Here is a 22,275-nt window from a genome sequence, read left to right as displayed (position 1 = left end):
GGAACCTGCAGCCTGGGGACCACCACTGCACACTCAGGCATGTTCTGCTTCTTTCTCCCCATTCCCCTCATTATTCAGTCACACAATGGCAGCTCACAAAAGCCTACTTGACCTTCACCGAGGAAAAATTCTCTTTCCTCTGATTTAACAGATCTAGCATTTTCAGCAGAGAGGCTTTTTGTCCCATCATCATTCCTTCTTAGTTGTCTGAGAGTTTACCTAAGAGAAGGCTGCGAAATTCTACCCTTCCACTGCAAACCAGTATGTACAAACCACGTGCAGGACCTGACCCTGCTAAAAGCCACAGGAGCATTGTCACTGCTTTTATTTGGGCCATGATTTCACATGTAGTTTTCTATTGAGAGAGAAAAGAGAAGTCCCCATTCCTTCCCCTGCCCCATTTTCTCTAGTGCTTCCCAATTATCCAAATCTACAGCACAATTTTCACAAGAGATTCTTTGTTATTTTCCTTTCCTGTAGTAGCACAAATTTAACATGCAACAACCTTGGCCTTTTTGATGTCAGATACGACTCATGAGATAGATGCTGGCTTTACTGATTAATCTTACTTATGCACATGTCTTATTCCTCCCCTATGACTTGCCAAGAGCATTTATTTCAGCTACACTAGGAACAAAATCTCAGCTATGTCTCTGGAGCATTACATATTGCAGACTCTGTCTCTTTGGCCCCCTGCATTAATTTTCTTCAAATGACACCAAGGGGCCAATATGTTAAGTTTGCACTATTGGTCTGACAAGATTTTGGCTTCTATTTATAATCATTTGTATAAAAAGCATCGGTTTGGTTTAGCTTAGGCCTATTGTGGAGGGAATCACTCCAGCACAGATCAGTCCAAAACTGCTTTCACTTTCTGTACTTGCTGAGGTTTGTGTTTTTGAGGCAGTGTAAATTTTATCAGGGATGCTGACAACTCTCTGACGTGCAATTGGAGGTGTACACTGGAAGACTCTATTAATTCCAGCTTTGGTCTTCTGCCATTTTAAGAGGATTTCTTCATAGAATTAGGTATTGATCCTACTCTAGTTATTGGAATTGATTCACAGCTGCATGACCCCATGGCCTGCTGGCATAAACAGTCTAAATTCAGATGAATATTATGAGCAGCAATACACAAGGTGCAACAAGAGCAATTCCAGTTACATACTAAGGATGGAGATATCTGAACTCCTCTAGACCTCTGCCCCAGTGTTTTACTTTCCCTACTGTTCTTTATCTTTCAGATACAAGAATCCAAGATTATTCCTCACAGGTTATTCTCCCAGGTTTGGGTATATCATGGTTGGATGTAACCCATTCTACAGGCCTTCTGATGTTTCTTTAGGCTGACTTATCTGTAATAAATTTAGCTGTCATTAAGTTCTTTGATATTTAGTCTAAATTTTGAGGTTTAACATTGTCATAATACTTCCAGTTATAAATGAATGTTGTCCCCAGCAACTCTACAGAGAGGACTGTAAAACAGCCTATCGTTATCCAAAACATTCAGAGAACACAAAGGTTTCCCTAGCACTGAGAGGTGGATCTCACACAATCAAAGGAATTCTCTTCACTCCATGGTTGTTCATGTACATGATGAAAAAATTCTTGCAAGCTTCCTTCTGATGCAGGAGCTATGAGTTCCTAGATCTGCTAGTTCAGCCTGGTCATCTTGAAAGTATACTGAACACTGACAAGGTCATATTGTGTCAGCAGCCTACCCCCAAGCATCTTTTGTCCAGCCTGACAGTGCATTGCATGGTGCAGCCATCTACCCTCACCCAGAAGTTCTGGGAGGATGATGTTCCCTACACTGATACTGATACTCAGTAAGACAGACATTTCCATGAGTATCACACATCCCACCTGACTGTGAGGGAAAAGCTGCACCATGACAACATTCCCACACGGGGAACGGATGCAAAGCTTCCACCAGGAAAAATCTTGGGCTCTGTGAACCAATCCTTGATCTACTTCATCTTATTCTTGCAGCAAGATATAGGAATGGGGAAGAAGTGTGCCAACATGCTGACAAGACTGAGCAAGGACATGTATTTTAATGCAGGATTTATTGGCTCCCAGTTCCTACTGTGCCCTAAAGGAAAGCATAGCAATAGCTTTTGTAGACACTTAAACAAAGGTATTGCTGCCTAACCACGTGGCAAAATACAAGCCAGAGCTCCTACATTCTAAAATGTATATGTAAAATCTAATATGCATATATACTATATGCCTTGCGCTGTAGCAAGCACTAAACTCAACAAACCTAAGTTAAAAACATAGAACTATTCACTAAGGAATCTTGATCTGAAGTTCTGCCTCTTGAGCACTTGAAAATTAACTAAGAAAATAAACCAAGAATGTAACTGATTGATCCATATTTGGAAAAAAGAACTGTTTGATATATACAGCAACAGAATATAGCTAATTAAAACTATCCCTTGCAAAAACAGACCAGCATGGACAGGGCCCCAAACACCTCATGTCTGCCTGTTTCTAGCCACATTCTAATCATACTTGTCAGCCTCTGGAATTTAGGAAATACAAGTTTTTACATGTGTTCTTATGAAAAACCCAACAAACTTTTGCAACCTTAACTTCATATTGTCATAATGAAAAGCATCTTAGCAGAGGCTCTGCAGAGCCTGGATCTGCTCTAGTGTAGTCTAGGGAGGGTTGCTTATGGATTTCAACCTTTTAGGCTCAAATCTAAAAAAGTTCATTCACACAAAGCAACTCAGTGAAGCCAAATAACTAGGCTTAGCCTAGGCTGCCCTGAGATATTTTATTACAGATTAAACCAATTCCCTTTGAAGATAAGGGAATGCTTTAGTAGATGGACTCCATTTTGCTTTTGGCAAGATCTATGTAAATCTGGAGTAATGCTATTAACTTAATAAAAACCTCACCCCAGATTTACAGTGATGTCACCAGGAACAGGATCCAAACCCTAGCTGATTGAAAAAGAGTACCAAACACTTTAATTGAAACTGAATCTCGAAGTAACCAGTGGGAAGATATTTCCTAAATTGCACTTGTGATTATTGTTAATTTGCAGTGAGTTATAATGTAACTATCAAAGTTGAAGAACTCACATAAATCAGTACAATTTATGAGCGGAATTGAGCATACCTAATTAACTCTAATTGTTGGTTATTAATTTTTATTTTTTTTAAACCAAGTAACCAAGGCTCTTAATGCTATAGTCTGAGCCATAAAATCTAGTCTGTTTTGAAAATATATAGATATTTGGGATTTAGAGCATAATTAAAAGGCCCACATTTTCTTTAGTATAACTTCCCTCAACTCAAACACATTCAAAGTGATATGCAGGGAGAATTAAGTTCTTTCTTAGTTAATCTCTCAATATTCTGCTTCCAAAATATTTGAATTTTGGACCAAAACAGCCTAAAAACATACATGGGAAAAGAAAACTTTAAGTAAAAAACCACCATATTCTTCAAAATCTTTTCTTCTGAAAGAAATGCATTTTTGAGACTCCTTTTTTCACATGACTCTTAATGCCAAAGCATTAAGCCAATGGTGAACAGGTTAGAGTTATGCCCTACTTTTAAATGATATTTCATATAACATTAAGAAATCATTTGAGTTCCTGGCAAAGTCTGCTTCTTCCTTTATAAATGTTTACGGCTCAGGGGGACCATTGTCATAGTCTGGTCTGATCTTCTGCTAAACAGGCAGCCAGGCTTTGAGAGGGAATACATTGTATATATTGTTAGTAGTGAGGCTCTGTATACCCAGTCCTGTCATGGAACACTCCATAGTGCCACTTGGAAGCTTGCACTGTTCTTCTCATCTTGACCTACCAGGCTAAATTGGTGGAAATCCTCAACATTTATTCAGTCATCATAAGAAATTTCGTTATACAGAGCTAGGATAGCAACAGCAACAACACTTCATGGATGAGTTTCACCATTTCACCCCACTCTAACTTGCATCCAGTACTGCCTACCATCAGGTCATGGCCTCCAGAGGCATCTGATGGAGGTATGGTACCTTTTAAAGCTCCCAACACACGTAGTTAAACCCCTACCCTGAGTAAGGTCCCTCACTGATGCTCACCTTGGGTCATTCTGACACAGAAAGCAGGCTGCAGGGGCATTACTACTTCATCAGCGATGTCAACAGCCACAACATTTGTCCAGATCCTATTTCATGTTCCAACAGGTTCCTTGCCTCAGAAGATCTCATAGGGTCAGCAGAATAGATCTGGGAAAAGGTCCAGAGATGAGAAGGAGAACACCAACCTCAGAGTAAGTCACAGAGGGGTGGTATAAAGCACATCGTACCACAGGCAACAGCATGCCACTGTAAAGCAGGAAGAGGAAAGATGCTTTCATATTATTCTGAGAATTTACATTTAGGGTCTAGTATGTAATCCCAAGCTTTACAACAGTCTGATCAGCTTCTTCGTTTCATCTTTCTAATTCTCACCTCATGCCCCCTGGATCTATTTAAAACAGTCCAGTTAAAATTATTTTCTTGGCCTGGTACTTGACCACGTCATATAAACCAAATCTGAGCCAGAGGCAAATCCAGTTCAGCTTGTGGTTCAGGTTTGGGTTTAAATCAAAAGAATGTTTGTGATTTGAGTAGATGGAACATTAACAAGTAACAACAATATAATAGCCTGTAATAATAAGTTTACTTTGCAAGAATAGAGTCACAGATGAGTCAAAAGAGGAAACTAATCCCCTGGGTGATACGGCTGTAGGATTAATATGGTATGAACACAGATCTTCAGAGACATGCAAACCTATCCAAAATGCAGTAGGGTTTGTTTGGCACCAAGCCTCCAACTTTGACTCCATCCTAATAAAAATCAGAGTTGTATATATTTTTTTATTTTCCCCTAACTTATATAAACGTATTTCAACCAATTTAAAGAGCAAAACCTTCCCAAACTACCAAAGTCCAGGGGCATCTATTTTTGCAGCTCTAACAATTTTACTAAGACATCTCCTACTCTGTGACATTTTAATTATTCACAGCACCAGTGCACTACAAGTGAATACACACTGTGTATTCTCCATTCACTCATTCATTAGTTTTAATTAAACCCTCTAATTTTATTTATGCTGTCATGGACTGATTAACAATCTGCAGCACAAACCAGGAAGTTTTAAACAGCACCTTGAGAAATCTTCCTTGCTCTAAACAGGGATCTGCTATAATAACTACAAATCTGCTGGATTATGTTCTGAAAGGCAAAAGGAACTACATCAGCAGCTTTCCCAACGCAATTTTCTTTTAGCTGTTTAACAAAACATTATCTCAAGGCCTTTGGTGAGAAACACAGATGATGAGGTATCCAAGGGATTCAGCAGAATGAAACTGCAGACAGACACAGTGAAAGTTCCTTTATTAGAAGCAGTCTAGGGCTACGATGGAGCAGCATGATGCAATAGGAACAGTGGACCAAGTCCTACTCCAGCAGAGACTCAGGACACTTTAAGCGTTGCCAAAAGGACGAGAGGCACTGCCTGGAACTTGTTAAAGGATAAATTCATGGAACAGCTTAAGTAACTCTAAACACAGTCTTTATAGCTGCAATTTGCACATTTTATTATTCTTTTAAATTCCTGTCATCCATTTGAAGAGTCTGTAGTTTGCACTCTCTGACAACAGACCTGTCTCTCAAGACCTCCATCTCAGTGATCTTTGAGCACCTGAACTCATCAGCATGCGTGCTACACCTCAAAATGCAAAGATTTAAGTTCACTCAAAGCAGCCACCATACACCTCTGCAGTATCCTGCTCAGCAATTAATTCTGGTCCCCAGATTTCATAATAGGCTTTCCCTCACTCTTCACATCTGTTCTTTCCTCTCTGGTCCCATCTACACATCTCCTTCTCACATCTGTTTCTGCCCCCATCTGCACATCCCAGCTCTGCCTCTCCTGCCCCTTCAGCCGTGTTTCATTCCCTCCTACCTGACTTGAAAAGACTACCTCAGACCACTTTTTCCACCTTCCCCTGTTACGTGTAGCTGGGCTCACCAACTGAGTCAAGGCAGATAAAATTCTAGGAGAAGAAATAAGCATCTCCATTGAAAGATTTGGGGAGGATACCCAGAGCTCCTGGGCCCTTTCTCTTACCACTCTTTCCTTCTCAACTCTCTGCTCAGTACAATATATGCTTTATACAACTCTGAGTTACTGCTAGCTGCTGTGGAGCCCACAAATAACTATTCCCATTCTTCTGTGGTCTTTTTGTGCAACATAGAAAAATGCAGTTTACAGACATTGAAGTCCTACCATGAAGGAGGGAGCTGCACTACCTCCCATTTTTATGGTACAGGATCCATGCTGCAATAGGACAAGCTAATGGAGTAAAGAGGGAGAGGGAAAACCTCTTCAGGGACAACAACCATTCCTACATAGCCACCACCATTAAGTCAATCCCTGTTACTTTGCTTATAGGCTTGAAATTAGGGAGGAATAAATACACAGTGACATTTCATCCTCCTGACCTCTGCCCTGAGTACAAACTGAGGCCAGACAGTGAAATCAGTTTGAGAGTGTCAGTCTGAAGTGAATTAAAACAACACAATTCTTTATCCTTCAGCACACCCTCCAAAATCTGCTCACACAACCATTCAGCAGCAGGCTATTTAGAGAGGCTGCACCACCTCCAGGCCTGGAGCAAAGCATTGTCCCAGGAGAACCCAGCTAAGACAAAGAAGAGCAGCACAGGCTGAATCTGCCCACCTCATCAGGAGGGTTGGATTTCACTCTGGCCAAGAGCGTTCTCGGCAACAAGTGAGGCCTCCCTTAACGTATTCCAATAAAAACAGAGGCTTTAAAAAGAAATCAGCTTTTTTTTTTTTCCTTCCAAGACATATAAATCGTTTTAAATTATTCTATTTTGGAAGCATTTTGTGATTTCTTTTAGGCGATGCCTCCCTCTAGTGTTAAAGCTGGCAGGTGGCCACCACCGGGTCTCTGGCAGCCCAGTTTTTGAGGAGGTGAAAGACTTTCAAGTACTCAAATATTTATTATGCTTCTCTTCCTGGCACCATCGACAGTTCAAACACGGCCTGAGCAGGACTCTGCCAGCAAGCTTTAGGACTCATCATAGGTGCTAGCAGTCCTTGCAAGGAGACCTACAGAGGTCGACAGCAGGTGGAAAGCAGCAGGTTCTGGCTGCCTAGGTAAGACAGCTGTAGAAGATCTGGTTCTGGGATGCAAGAGCCAGAGCCTTGTCCTAAGCTTTTCAGTGAACAACTGAAGTACACAAAATGTGAAAGGCTGGGTTGAAAAGACAATAAACAGCCAGGTTTGTCTTCCCTCTTTGCCTGCAGGAGATTGATGCCAACATCCTATTACATGCTTACTCAGTTCTTAAGACTTCTATAATTTTCTTCTTTTTATACAGAGCCTTAAAAAACATTGTGCACACACACCTGTAAAAGATACATAGCAAAGACACACATGAAGCAATGATCTGGCTGCAAGCTCAGAAAAAGGCCTCTAACAAGCTGCAGCAGATTCACCTACAAAGTCACTTTTTAATTCCTTTGGAGAAAAATACAGCCCAAATAACCACAAACATGGAGCTTTCCTATAAAATTGATATTATCAAGAACTTCCTTACATGTGAGCTGTTGTCTAGCAATATTTGTTGGAATTACAAAAGGCGAGCAATCTAGCCACAGAAAAGCAGCGGGAGAAACCTTCACTCCTGGAATTTGTTCCCATTTGCAGTCATTTGTTTCTCAACCTAGTAGTGCATTAGGAGTAGATTTCTGCATTTAATTTCTTAAATGCGCCACAGCAGGGAGAGTGAGGGAAGAAAAAAAAAAACAATTTTATTTCTCTGCAATATAAAGAGTAACAGTTACTGCTTGCCAACTACACAATTATTTTCAAAGAGCTTAGCTTCTCTCTTAGGTTGATATATTAGCTTTATTACACTGGCATGGCTCTGAGAGATGCTTGCCACTCAACTCGTTGGTACAAAGAGATACAGATGCTTTATTACTGTGGATGGGATTCCCATTTCTGCCAATGCTGCCGGCAGTTCTGTGCCCTCCTGAGAAGTAATGCAGCCCTTAAATCATTATCTATTCTCATCACAACTTCACAGTTTTGGCATTTTGTTTTAAAAGTATCAGTGTGCCTCAGTGTACAGCATTTTCACCACCAGCACAGAAATCGCCTAGGGTGTTGGCTCAGACCCACAGTTGATACTTCATCAGGAAAGGATTGAAAAATAGAGAAGCTTAACGGATATGCATTAAAATCTGCCACTGCCATCTGTTTTCTAGCAGAACAGTGCTGCCTGTGGGCACTAGGACACTCCATACCTGACTAACTGACCCCTCTAGAATAGTGTTGGGATTTTTGGCTTCTAAGCTGGCCTCAGACGGGACAAGTGCAGCCAGCTGATCAGCTCAGCCACAAAAGCAGCATTTCTAGGAACAGCTAAAGCACAGGGAAGCACATAACTGCTTAGGGCAGTTTTAGGTGAAACCTCTGGCGTCCATCCCATTTCAGACCTCTAAGCAGGTAAGGGAAAGTTTATTCTTCTGAAATTCAGCCTCAAGATTTTACAAAGTTGTGTTTGAGGCTTATTCTAAGATTCCATTGAAGTCTTTCCTCCCTCTGTGTTTAACGGATCAGCCTCTCTTTTAAGCACGTGGCATTTTTTTTAAATGTAGTGTGTTTCAGGCTATGTGAAAGATAGCAAGAAGGATCAGCCCCTGGAACAATCTACCAAGTCATGTAGTGGATTTTCTACTGTTCAGTGTATTTAAATCAAAATGCAATGTCCTGCTAAGCCATCTGTGCCAACCCCACCTCCAAGACCCAGGCCTGATGTAGAAGTTACAGAGTATTTTTAGTGTCACACAGGAGGTCAGAAAGAATGATCTAATGGTCCTGTCTGGCCTTCAGCTCTATGAATAAATGAAAATCTTAGGCCTAAGCACTTTGGGACAAAGGAGCATCTTTAAATATTTAGCAAAGCACTGCATCCACTGGGACTGCTCCATAAAGAAAAGTAGCAGTTACATGCCTGAGGCTCAGACATCTCAGGTCACATTAATGCATGTAAACACTGGTGTGATGAAAGCTCAAAGATGCTCAAATCCCATGGTCACTTAAGTCTGAAAATGTAGTGGTTTGGATTTGTTTTTTCTTAGACAGTCAGTCCAAGCCTTTCTGTGTGGTTGCTCCATTGTGATAAGTCATAGTTCACGTACAGCATTTCCTCAGAACAAAATCCATAAATATGTTCTGTCACAAAGTCCTTCCTTAGCCTCGTGTCTGGCAAAATACATACTAAAATCTGTGGAGGAAAGGCCTACTTGAAAAGCAAGAATGAAGATTTGGCCAACTGCCAGCAGGTCACACCCTTAACAGCACAACCAAAGGAATTGAGAGGATCATCTCCCTCTAAGAACCAGCACTTAGACATGCTAGGTTATTACTGGTGATACCGGGTGCATAACCAGGATGTGTTTATCATAGTTAGAGGGATAACTTTACAGCAGGAAACTGAAAAAATGATGGACTAAAAATTAAATTGCTGCCTCTTTCCCCTTAATCACTGACCATAATTTACAGAACCAAATTTCTCATTACCCAATTCAGAGTCACAGAAACAAATTGCTTCCTTTCCAAGTTGTTATTCTGCTTGAGCTTCCTTGGGGGTCTGAGTTTCTTCTCATCCCTCCAGATCGAACAGCTGAGCTCTAAGCTGCTGCTTCACATGGTCTGCCAGGATCCTTCCCAGAAACCCCACAAGGCTGATAGTAAGGGAAGACACATAGTTTAAATTTTCAATCTTGCTGGTTCAAGTAAAAGAGCATAATATCTGCATATCAAAACTTGCCAGAACCAGCTCCAGTAAGAATTTTTATCACTATTCTTTGCATACAAGGGCGGTGAAGACTGTGGTTATGTTGCAACATTAAAAGAAACTGATCAAACTAGCAGAACTTGTCCTGCCCACAAAACCACACTGCCAATGGTTTAGCAGAGTAGCTGCACTGCAGCAACCAGCTATCTACATGTAGAAAAATAAAGAAAAACAAAATTAACATAAATGCAATTAAATGCTTAAGTAAAACATGCCTGCATACATGCTACATGAAAATATCAGAGGCCATATGCATATATAGCTGAAACCAGAACTGAATTTTTTGGTTCATTAGAAGTTAATTTTCTGTGTGAAAATGACTGCACTGAAAATATAATTTCAAAGACATTCTGTTTTATAATACAGATTTTGTACTTTTACAACCTTTGTAATGCACCATTCCAGGCAATAGGTGAGGCTGAGAACAGAGAGAAACAAAAGATCACCCCTGCTTAAGTAAAACTGTGTGTCGAGGTTGAAGAGTTAAAGAAAGGCATAATGCTGCAAATGTATCAAGGACAGGCCACCACTGAACAAGCTTTAAAGGCCTTAGGGATCTTTCCCTGCTATGACTTTAATGGAGCCATATGGATTTTCAGCTGCTGGAGGATCTGGTTCAGCAGACTTCAGTCAAACAGCCTCCATTCACACGAGCTGTGAGCCTGGCCCAGTTTGCCCAGACTATTTGTAGAACTTGCTCTGTGGTGCTTCACAGACAGATGTCATTGATAAGTCTCCAAAGGGAACTCCCACATTCTTGTATTATGGTTTCAAACACTCCCAGAAAGACCATCTTCAGTCCCATGTATGTATGCCCTTATATACAGAGCACAATATGGATCTTTATCAGCAAGCTCTACCTGGGATCTTTGGAGTCACAGTCAGAATACAGTGTAACTGTTTTGTTTTGCAAGTACCTGCTTTGAAGCAATAATATTTAACGTCTTCTTCCAATCTTAGTAGTGACCATCTCTCACATTAGTGATCTCTTAACCCATAGAAGTCTGTAGGAAATGTAGGAAAATCTTCAATTTCTGCCTGAGCTTAGGAAAGAAGCAGCCTGTCATTTGTAGACTTCTCTCCCAGCAAATAATGCAAAGCTCTTTATTTCTGCTTCCAGGACAACTTATCTTTTGACCCTCATTAACCAGTTTCTGGAAAACGGAGCCTACCCCTCCACACCATCGTTTAGTTTTGACAACAGCTTGGTGTTGCTCTGTCCTGGTTGCTGCCTTTCTCAGTCCGCTGAAAGACTTTGCGCTTCACATTTAAATTGCTTCTGCGGTTACAAAACATCATTCCTTCTACTTAGAACATGGCAATGAAGATTTTAAAAAGCTTCCTCATTGTAGTCTCTAAATATTAAGGATATTTGCAGTAATAATGTATTTCAGAGCAAAGGAAACAAACGAGTTTATCAACATAGCACTGCTTTATTTGCCTGATGACCTCTGATGACCTTTTGGGTCTTGGTCTTAGAAATATTAGAGAACCCATTCTGTTTTCCTGAGGCTTGTAGACATTACAAGGCAGGAACAAGTTAATGGAAAAAAGGAACATCTTTCATTCAAGGACCTGAAATTGTAGTTCAGAATAAAGCCGGTAAAAAGCCATCAACACTTCTGGGAATTATTCATTAATATCTATGTATTCTGCTATACATTTATGCTCTCGCAGTTGGCCCAAGTCTGGCAGGCAATAAATTCGGTTCTGCTGCCCACAGGTGGGGGAGCTGGATGCGGGAGTTCCACGGCTGACAGGGGGAGGCGGCAGGACGGGCAGGCAGGCGGCGGCAGCTGCGGTACCGGCGGCAGCGGCGGTACCCGCGGAGCAGGCAGGCCGCGCGCTCGGGCCCCGCCCGCAGCACAGCGCCCGGCCGGGCGGGCCGCACAGCGCCGCCGCTGCGGAAGTGACGGCACGGCGCGGGCCCGCGCAGGCGCAGTGCCGGAGCCGTGCCGGCCGGAGCAGTGCGGCCCGGCGCTGCCGCTCCCGCTGCGCTGCGGGGCCGCGGCTCGGGCACTGCCCGCCGGGAGCCGGCACCTCCCGGAGCCCCGCGCGGGCCCTTCCCAGCCGGGCCTTGCCGCCCGCCGCGGCGGAGACAGCCTCGGGCCGGCGGCCCCGTGCCAGCCCAGCGCCCGCTCGCACACAGAGGTGGGTGAAGCACCCGCTCTGCCCCGGCACCGCTTGGTGCAGGCGGAGCAAAGGGCCCCGCGGTTCCTCGCAGGGGGCGGGCCGGGCGTGGTGTGGTACGTGTGGTATCTATTGCCTGAGTGCGGGACCGAGCAGGTGCGGGCGTGTTCCGAGCGGATGGGAGAAAACTGTGAGGTGGGACTGAGAGCCATGCTGATCTGCTGAGGCTGCCATGCTAGGAGAGGTTGCTGAACCATACCAGCTCCAGGCTTGCCTCAGTAAGTTAGTCCAGCATTAATTTTCTGAGAACTAAGATGCTTTATTCTCCACTTTAAAGCTAAATCGTCAAACTAAAGCTTACGGCTAACTACACTCATTAGTGCTTTCAATGGCAAGCCTTAACTTGTTTCAAAAAGTTGTGTTTTTGGGGTTTGGATATGTTAAGTTGCGTATGTTTTTTGTTATGTCACAGTCTTCTGGACCATGAGCATTGACACACAAGACTGAGTTCACTATCTGGCAAGGAGAGTAATTTTTACATGTTGTCTTATTTGTCTTTATATCAACGTCGGAAAGACATTGGAGGGTTAAACATAGTTGTCTCTGAGAGGTTTTGGCTACTCTTTTGATTGTGGAAGTTGGTGTGGAGATGCCTCTGCAGGGAGGACTCATGGAGAAGTAGACTACCAGGTGTTTTGAAACAAGAATTTATCATCAACATGCTTATTGGTTTGCTTACTTTTTGGGGGGTCACGGTCTTCGTGAGGAGCTTTCTATGTGTGAATGTTCTTATGATAATGTGCTTCTTCTTTGTTCCCTTTGAGCAGAGGATGCCAACAGACAAGAGTCATCTGCCAGACAGTATCCAAGAACAAGAGTCTGCCACTACTTCAAGCAATAATTGCCTGTATAATGATGAGGAATTGGGAATTGAGCAGGAAAATGGCATTTGTGACAATGGTGCGGGTAATAGTATCGGAATTCCCCACTCTGACAGCCAGGCTTCCACTTCCATGGCTGTTCCTTTGGAGATGCCCAGAAGAGGACATCCCCTTTTACAGATCAACAGGCAGCAGATTCAGTCTGTCTCATGTAGTGCACATGCTGCTGAGCTCAAAGATTTAGGAGTTGATGTTTATGACCAGGATGTGTTGGAGCAAGGAGTTCTTCAGCAAGTAGATAATGCAATTAATGAAGCAACTAAAGCAGCAAAAATAGCTAATGCATCAAAAGAATATGAGTCAGTACTGGAGGATTTAAGGTAAATTGGTTTTTTTTCTTACTGTTCCTTTCTGCTACTGATGATATAGTGAGACTTGGTATCTCATGTTTTTAAAATCTGAAAGAGGAAAAGAGGTTTTGAAAGCACTAGATCATATGTACTCTTTGGAGTCACTCACCTTTTAAAAATGAAGAAAATATTTTTCACATCAGACAGTGCTTCATTGCTCTTATTTGACTATTCTAGTCATGCATCAAGGTGACAGAGTGCATCTCCTTTTTCTGCTGTGTCTCCTACCTCACCAAGATGCATCTGTTTTCTGGGCAGTGGAGAATGGCATTATACTCTCTTATTCAAAGTTAGTCAGAAAAAGTGTCACTTCCTCAATTCTGTATGTTTGATGGAGTTACCTGCTTCGGGTTATGTTCCTTCTGTAACTTGGATGACTCCGTCTCACGAATGTCCTGCAACCATAACACCCTTGTCACAAGTGTTTGTAGGAAGTACTTAATGGCACCTTAAAAGAATCAAATGCTTAAGTAACATCAATACTATTGATAGTAGAAGACTTTGAGGAATAGGAGCTACTAATCTTTTAAATTTTATCTCCCTTTCTGTTTCTAGTTTCATTGTAGAGTTAATGTGTGGACTATTGCAGGTAAATTATTCTACCTGGGTATGTTTCACTGTATTGCATTAATGGTGTTTTTTCAGTGCTCAGGAGTGCTGTAGGCCTCAGTTACCTGTGTGAGCTCACACAGCTCTCTTATGCTTAATGTTATGCACTTCATTAATTTTCCAGTTTGGGTGTGAAATTAAATAAATTTGCAACACTGACATTTAATTTCAGGTGTTATGGAGCAGAAGAACATAGTGAGTAAGATGGTATTGAGAGGAAGAATGGAGCAGCATAACCATTACAGTTAGATTATGTGGTGCACAGCACTGTTAATTAGTTTATGTTTTCCCATTTTTCTTCCAGAAGCATCCTATGATTTTTCTTACCCCTCTATTTTCACCTTTCATTTCAAGTCGTAAAATAAGATTTACAAGAGAGAATGCAAATAGTTTATGCAGGTTTGGAGAACCTTGTTTGCATAAGATGTAATGTGACAATCTGAAAGTTGATTTTTGAGAAAATTAACAGGTATAGCTGACTTTGAGCAGAGGGACTAACAAAACTTAGACATGAGTAAAGGGTGATAGAATTGGTTAAAATCCTGTAGCACAGTGAATGCATGATTAGAGAAAAAATCAGGCAATAAGTGTTTTTTGAGTAGTTGGCACAGAGTTCATAGTAGAAGCTGCATCATTCTATAATATACCCACAAATTTAAGCAGAAGAAGGAGAATGAAAATGTTTGAAGTTAAATCCTGTTCAAATCCCAAAGTCCTGTTAATTAAAGTTTTGTGAAAGAAGATACTGTCAAGAGGGCCAAGGAGGCAAGGGCCAAAATAAGGAGATGTGCAGGAGGATGTGGGTGTACTGCAAAGCAGCATGACTGGAGAGTGAGAAATGGGATGGAATGGTTCAAAAATGTTGAAAGAGAGTGGAGAAGATGGCAGTGATTGCTGGGGAGCTGGTAGAATATGTCTCCTAGGAAGGATACAGTGGTAGAATCCACATTAGAGCTGGAGGTAAGTGTGGCCCAACAATTTCCTCCCTGACAACTGAGGAGACTTCCTTAGTGCTTCTCCTTGCAACTGGGGAGAATAATGGCTGCTTTGCAGGTGTTGTGAACAGTTCTCTTTGACTTTTTTCATAATGCTTTGAGATTCTAATTTGTACATCCTTATGAAATATTTTGATATGTGAATTAACAAACCTAAGTTTGTTGCTCCTGATGGTCGGGCAGTTCCTTCTTCCTTGCAAATGAATTCAACAGCAGAAACATGATATTAGGTTTTAGCTAGTGGTTCTTGAATTTCATATTGTAAATGGAAACATGAAAAATGGTAGTGTGTGAGTAAGGGAAGTTTAATGTTGATGTGCTTTTAATTCTTTGAGCTAGTCTGTCTCATGAAGTTCCATTTTTATCTTGTAATCTACTTTTTTGTAAAAGGTAAAAGATACAGGTTTCCTTATATTTTGGCATCAAACCATTAGAAACATTTTAGCAAATGAAATCATGGGATTTCCCATTTATATTTTTGTTTCATGTTTTGTTTACCTTGAATAATGAAAACAACCACTCTTGCTTGGCATCATCAGACTTGTAAGTTTTGAGTACTAAATATTACAGTGGTTGTTCAGTTTACTTTCTTCTGGAATGTTAGTATTAGCAAAATTTAGTTAAATATTTTATAATGTACAACTTTTTAAAGTGTTTAGTATTTCCAATGTTGTTTAAATATAATATGCTTATTCAGAAACTTACCTTTAGAGCTTTTTAAGTCTTACCTTAAATCTCCTGGAATTTCTAAATTGTCTGAATTGTGAATGTGCTATTTTTCTTTCTGGAATTTACCAGTTCATTGCAATCTTACTGTTTTTTCAGATCATGTACAACATCTCTGAGACACATAAATAAAATTATTGAGGAACTTTCACCTCAAGCTGCTGACAACAAAAATATTAACAGAAAACTAGATTCAGTAAAACGGCAAAAATATAACAAGGTAATTGAATTACAGTAATTTCCTCTTTATAATACTTAGTTTGTGCTTTGTCTTAAGGTTTGGCTTTTGTGATATAATTCTTAATTATATTGTTCGGAGTCAGTCTAGAATTGCTGTTCCTTTCCTTTGAAATGGTTTCATGCTAATTTAAAGAATTTAACGTGCTGAATTTTTTTTTATTCTAAGGTTTGGAACAAGATGTAAAACTAAAGTTTTAGGACCTGCTCAGAAGATTGATTTGCATGGATTTAATTGAAACCCTCCAAGTAGTGTTTGAAGAATTAACAAAGCCTTGTTAGGGCATGATTCAGTAGTTTAACTAAATCTCAGCTCTCATGGTGTTCCTTCCCTGTGTTCTTTTCCTTAATCCTCTTTGATTATCTGTATCTTCCCAATACAGTTTCCTTCTGTGAGCCTCTTTAACTCATTGTTTTGTCAGAAACTGCTGCAGCTTTTTTCTGCCATATTAGTGAGTTTAGGGAGCTGTAGAGCAATCAGTCTAGCTGGCATCAGGGTAGTGTAGGCAATGGACCTCTACAGCTGTGAGTAGGAAGAGATTTCAGAAAAGAGAAATTTCTGCTACTCAGGAATGCAGCACCTTTGATCATCTCACTGTCTGCTGAAAGTTCACCCTAATACTTCCTCTAATTATAAACCTGACTGTGAAACTTACTGTCCTTTGCCCTCAGACAGCTCAGTCTTAGGTCATTTGCCACTGACTCATTCACTTGTAGTTTTTTAACCTTGATAATTTCAGCAACTTGGATAACACTGTACTCATAAGTTAGCCTGTTAAGAGGGTGGTGGGGACAGTACTGAGCAGTGGCAAAGGACTAGAAAAACGTAGCTGGAAGTTATAGGAAGGAATGCATTAAACTAGAGTTACCATTAAAGAATGATTACTATTCTGCATGTTTTCATATTGCTTGAAGAAATTTACACATGTTATTTGCAGGGGAAGTTCAGACCTCCTTGCAAGTTTGTTGTTAACCATCTTTGAAGTAAAAGAAAAAAAATCTCCTTTTGAAAACTGTAAGCCAGTGTCCTAATAACTTGAAGAGTGTTTTGGAGGCAGGCAGTGTATTTAAATCTGGTCTTGAGCTACTTGTTGCATGGAAAGTGCTTTTTAGTACTCTTCCTTTTGTAGTACTTAAAGAAAATTGCTAAAGATGACTGAATTCTTCTGTTATTGAGACAAATGGGAAACTAATGACTGGTACAAGACAACTGTTTCCTTAGAGCTGACATACAGGGCATGTTTTATGATACAAAGTACTCTGGTAGCAAGGATAGTCATGCATACACAAGAGATATTATATTGTACCATACATGAATACATTTGCTCTTTGTGTTTTGAAAAGTGCTATGTGAAGGCATGGGCAAGATAGTGAACTGTCCTTCATCAAAAAGAAAAAAAAATTGCTCATTTTGTAATGGACTTGATTTTTACTGAAGCATGTGCCTCTCTAGGTAAGGAAATACTTCCAAAGCATAGAGTTACAAATGTGGAAGGTTACATTGTCTGAGTCTTTATTTTACTGGTTGGAATGTTTTGTTTCACAAATGAAAATTAGCAACACCTAGGAATCATAACATCACAAGTAGATGCACTGTTGAGAATATTACAGTCAGATAAAAGATGTAACAGAAGAATTATTAGCTAAGAATTCTTTTCTTAGCAGTAGTAAACTTCTTACATCGTCTGTAACATTGATCTTTTGAAGTCATTTCACTTCTTATTTTTTGCTGTTAAATTAGCCCTGACCGTGTACCAACACCTGTCAGGATGTTGGACTCATTTACAATTTCAGTTTCATTGTAACAAAACATTCCAAAACATCTGGGATGATAAATAAATCTTAGTAAATCTTAGAGCTGTTATTTGTGGCTTAGTAATCATGAACCCAGTCTCGCAGTCATGAAGAAATCTGTTGGTGTTCTCTGTACATCTTAGCAATCTGCTTTGATGGGCTTCCTAGAATCAACACATTCATAAAATGACCTTAAGAAATGTACATAAAAATGCAGCATGCACATGAATTTTGTGTGTGTAAACAGTCTGATCTTACTATACACATATGGTGAGATAATCATACACCCAAAATCTTGTGTCTCCTGTGGGTTGGAGCCATACAGGTATTGTGGTGACACTTCTTTTGCACTTCTTTTTGTTTCAAGTGTGATACTGTAACATTTCAATATGAGATTCTGGTTGAAAATACTGCAAATACATTGATTTAAGTGTTGTTTAAAAGGTTAGCAAGTTTATAAACCAGATTAAAATTGAAATTACTTATCTAATTATTGTTGAAGGAGCAACAGCTGAAGAAGATAAAAGCAAAACAAAAACGTCTCCAAGGAATACTTGGTTTAGCAGAGTTTGCTGATGAAGCAAATGAAATTGAATATGAGGGAGATGAAGGTATGTATAGAAGAAGGCTGAAAGTTCTGTTCTACTTTTATGTAATGCCTTTTTTTTTGTTTGTTTGAGGCTATTTTGTAAGATTTTTGCCAGTAAGGAAATAAATTTCAGTGGTTGACTTTCAAAGAGAGAGTTAGGAGCACTTATTCTGTACACCTGCAGATTTGCAAATCTTGGTATATTCATGTGGGAAGTTTTAAAAAATGGATGTTAATCTATGTTCAGCTGAGTAGGGATGGCTGAGGCACATTAGAGTATTGGGCTTAATAAATTGGAAATCCTAACATTTTTTTCACAGCTAATTTGATAAAGATGACTAGCATCATGATTGAATTACATTTTATATGCTAGATGCTATCAATCAGCATTAACAAAATTGTTTTTTCTTACTGTTGGGAAGTATCACTAGAAATGGAATGGGGAAGTGCTTCTTCTTTTCAGGCTGCAGTGTGATTTTTAAAATTAAACATAAGGTTTCTTCCAGAGCAGGATATGTGTTACCTCAGTGTTTAACTAGGTGTTCTTTCTCTCTGCTCTCTGTAAACTAAGCTTGGTCACAGTCAGTAACCCACAGTATTCTGCAGGGCAAGTTTGGGTCCCATTGGTGTCTGTGCATCACCTTTGGCTTTTATTGTTGTTTGCAGAGGTGAAAAAACTCTTTGTGCTGTTTGTGCCTTGCACGTTTGGCTGGAGTAGATTCCCACTTCACAAAGCTTATGCTGCTCTCCTGATTAAACAAAACTTAAAGGAGTCAAAGCCTCAGTTAACTTTTCTCAGTAAAAAAGCATCTTAAATCCTTTTGCTTTGAATGGGTTCATGCAGCAAAACTCAGGCACACAGTGTGTTGAAATGTAACCAAGGAGTGGAGCCCAACATAAGAAGTGGAGCAGTTCCAGTAGTAGGGGCTGGAGGTGGAGGGGTTTCACTGTTGTTGCTCATTAAACATATGATAGATACAGTGCTTTAAAATGGGGCATTTAAAGCTGTGCTTGGCAATTCTAATAGACTTGTTTTGAAAATTTGGAGCTTAATAATAGATTTCAGGCCAGAATTCCCCTTCAGCTTCTTCAATTCAAGAGCTTTTCTTTCTCTTTGGTTTCAAACACCCATTACAGTTTGTGTATAGTAACTAAGTGCACTGAAAAGTGCTCTTTTATGGCAGAGTGCTGTGCAGCCAGTCTGACTTTAGAAGTCATAATCCTAATATTAGTATCATGGTCTAGGAAGACAGGTGTTGGGTTTTTTGGTTTGGTTTTATTGTTTGTTGGTTTTTTGTTGGGTTTTTTTGAAGCATATGGTAGGACAGTCTGTGTTTTGTGAGATTTGTGTCTGTTCTGTTGTGGTAATCAAAATGTCAGATTTCAAGCTTATGAGTAGGACTGAAAAATCAATAATAAAATTGAAATGGGCAGTGTTTCTGGAGGTGGGAACACAGTGGTTTCTTGGACAGAACATGGTGACATGGGTGGAATTGACAGCACAGGTGATACATTAGAGTTAGTGTATCATTTGGAGCTGTAATTTTATGGTAGTTCTTGCTGCTGTGTGTTGTATCAGAAGTATTTGCATTTTGGCAGTGTGTCTAACACCCTTGTTCCTGTGTTTTAGTTATACAGAAGATGTTAAAGGCATGCTCTATGTTTTGACTTTGTTGCAGAACCTGGTCCATCATCTCTTGGCAGTATGCTTATGCCTGCTCAGGAAACAGAGTGGGCAGAGCTCATTCGAACTGGTCAGATGACTCCATTTGGAACTAAAATACCTCAGAAGCCAGAGAGGAAGGCACGACAGTTAAGACTAAATGAAGCATCTGATTTTGAGAAGTACTTAGCAGACCAAGCTAAGCTGTCATCTGAAAGAAAGAAGTTATCCCGTCGCAAAGGAGCAAAGAAGAAAGCACAAGCCAAAGATGTTGAGTGTGTGGCTCCTGCAGCTGCTACAAAGGAAAAAAGTGGTAAAGCCCTCTCCAAAACAGATAAACGCTTAAAAAAACATTTGAGAGAGCTTCAGAAGCATGCCCTTCAGATTCATTCAAAGGCCAGGATTCCAAAGGAAAAGTATCCTGAGACCAAGAAATTCAGGCATGAACGAGAGGATGATAGTGGGGAGTCTGACTGTGTTCCTGATGAGGAGATCTTTGATCCAGAAGCAGCAGAAGAGGAAGAAGAACAGGCGTCTTCTCTTGCTGAGAGTGATTCTGATTATGAACTTAAGAATTTATCAAGAAAAAGAAAACATTTGGTAAAGAAGAGTTTTAAAGAAGCTGAAAATGATGCTGACTTCGTTCCAAGCTCTGAAGAAGAAGAGCATACACCAGGGAAGCACAAAATGAGACGATGGAGAGATGATGGAGATGTGGACTATTATAAACAGAGACTAAGGTTAGTCCTAGACATTTTTTTAGTATTGCTAACAAATTAGTATGTTGAAAATGCAAGGGAAAATGTCTATTATAGACTGCTAGGGAGTGTATTGAACTAAGGGAAATGAGGCAGTCACAAGGATTCCAGAAGGATTCAGATATGGAGCCTAATTAGAAGAACTTTGCTGTTAAATTTTTCTGGTAGTTACAGGTCCTTATTTGTGTATCACTGTGCTAATTTGTGATTTATGAAATTTGTATAACCTTTGTATTGGTGATCTCTGCAGCTACAGTGTGCTGTTGAGATGTTTTCTCTCCTGCTAGCATAGTTTTTGAGCTCCTAACAATAAGACTGAGCAGTGTTTCCATTTTTCAAAACTCATTGGGAAACATTTTGAAGGAGCAATGAAATGACATGCAATTTGTTAGGCTGTTAAAATGCTTTCTGGACAAGCTTGTGAAGTTATGAGAATTCTGCACATACTAGCAGTCAAAAGATCAAGGTCATTAAAATGGTTGTATTGTTGTAATTGTTCTCTAACCACTGGCATGTTGTGCCTTTTCTAGTATAGGGGTTGAGCTTCATATAATAAACTTCAGCTTGTTGATGGCATGTGTACTTTTAATTAGTTACCTTTACTGAATATCCTTCAGGAAGTTATGTAGTCCTCTAGAAAATAATGGAACTTGAAAACACTTCTCTAGAGTGAAAGGAAGAATACATATTCGGACTGTCAGTGAAGGGTGATTGATGTAGAGGTAAACCCTAGCATAGGAACTTGATTAATGCTTGGGAGGCTCAAATTTTACACTTCTCTGGAAATATAAAATCTTACGGATTTAAGTGATGCTGTGTCAGAGAAGGAACCAAGAAGTAGAGGTATAACCACCATCTCTCCTGTGGTGAAAGCCTGAGTTGCTGTGGAGGAAGAGGTGGCAGAAGTGCCCTCAGCTGTGGAAAAGCTCACATAGGAAGAACCCAACTTCACTTTCCTATCCCAGGTTACAAAGGCAGATCAGGAACTGATCTAAGGCAATAGGTTTGCAATCCCAGGATGTTGCTTTTCAAAATTAAAGCATAGTTTATTGCTCTTGAATAGAAATTTCAGCAAGAGGCTAATCTGAACAATGTCTAAAGGGTCAAAAAGAAATATGTTTTCTATTGGATGCATTAACAGAAATTAATTGTTCTTAATCGGTAAAATATTTACTGTTTCATTGAATAAAACTGTATTCTTCACATTTAAAGTAGACCAATATTAAATCATTTTTAATTCAGTGTTTTCATCAAGAGTAATTTATTTTGATTGAAAGTTTTAATATGACTCACAGTTTAAATTCATTCAAAAACGTTTTTTAATAACGTTAAGATTGTGACAATTTATCCTTAGCAAAGTCATATCATAGACTACATTTCTTTTGGTTACTGAAGTTACAATAAAAGCCTAAATGAATTTTAGAAATATCAATAACTGTAATTGCTACCAAAACACTACATCTCTTAAAAATTTCATAGCTACAGTTATTGTGGCTGTTAAGCTGCAGCTGTCCACATTGATGTTTTTATGCTGACACCCCCAGGTAATCCTCATTATGGGAAATGCCATGAGAAAATAAAATGTAGTGAATTAAGAA

At 39.9% G+C, this 22,275-nt stretch overlaps 1 protein-coding gene across 3 annotated transcripts in view; it reads left to right on the top strand.

Annotated features, from left to right (window-relative positions):
* Positions 1 to 11,876: 11,876 nt before the first annotated feature.
* Positions 11,877 to 22,275, top strand: part of ERCC6 (ERCC excision repair 6, chromatin remodeling factor) — a 43,662-nt gene continuing 33,263 nt past the window's right edge. The window contains exons 1-5 of one of the 3 annotated variants that reach the window (XM_069019601.1): positions 11,877 to 12,036; positions 12,843 to 13,276; positions 15,736 to 15,856; positions 18,170 to 18,278; positions 19,936 to 20,659. In XM_069019601.1, the coding sequence (XP_068875702.1) occupies positions 12,846 to 13,276; positions 15,736 to 15,856; positions 18,170 to 18,278; positions 19,936 to 20,659 (1,385 nt within the window). In that variant the 5' untranslated portion in view covers positions 11,877 to 12,036; positions 12,843 to 12,845. Of the gene's footprint in view, positions 12,037 to 12,202; positions 12,294 to 12,806; positions 13,277 to 15,735; positions 15,857 to 18,169; positions 18,279 to 19,935; positions 20,660 to 22,275 lie in introns of those variants that run through there. The other 2 variants (XM_069019602.1, XM_069019600.1) reach the window with 2 other exon arrangements.

The sequence above is a fragment of the Aphelocoma coerulescens genome, chromosome 6 (genome assembly GCF_041296385.1).
Source record: "Aphelocoma coerulescens isolate FSJ_1873_10779 chromosome 6, UR_Acoe_1.0, whole genome shotgun sequence".
NCBI classification, from domain to species: domain Eukaryota; kingdom Metazoa; phylum Chordata; class Aves; order Passeriformes; family Corvidae; genus Aphelocoma; species Aphelocoma coerulescens.
This window is presented reverse-complemented; position numbering and strand designations above follow the sequence as displayed.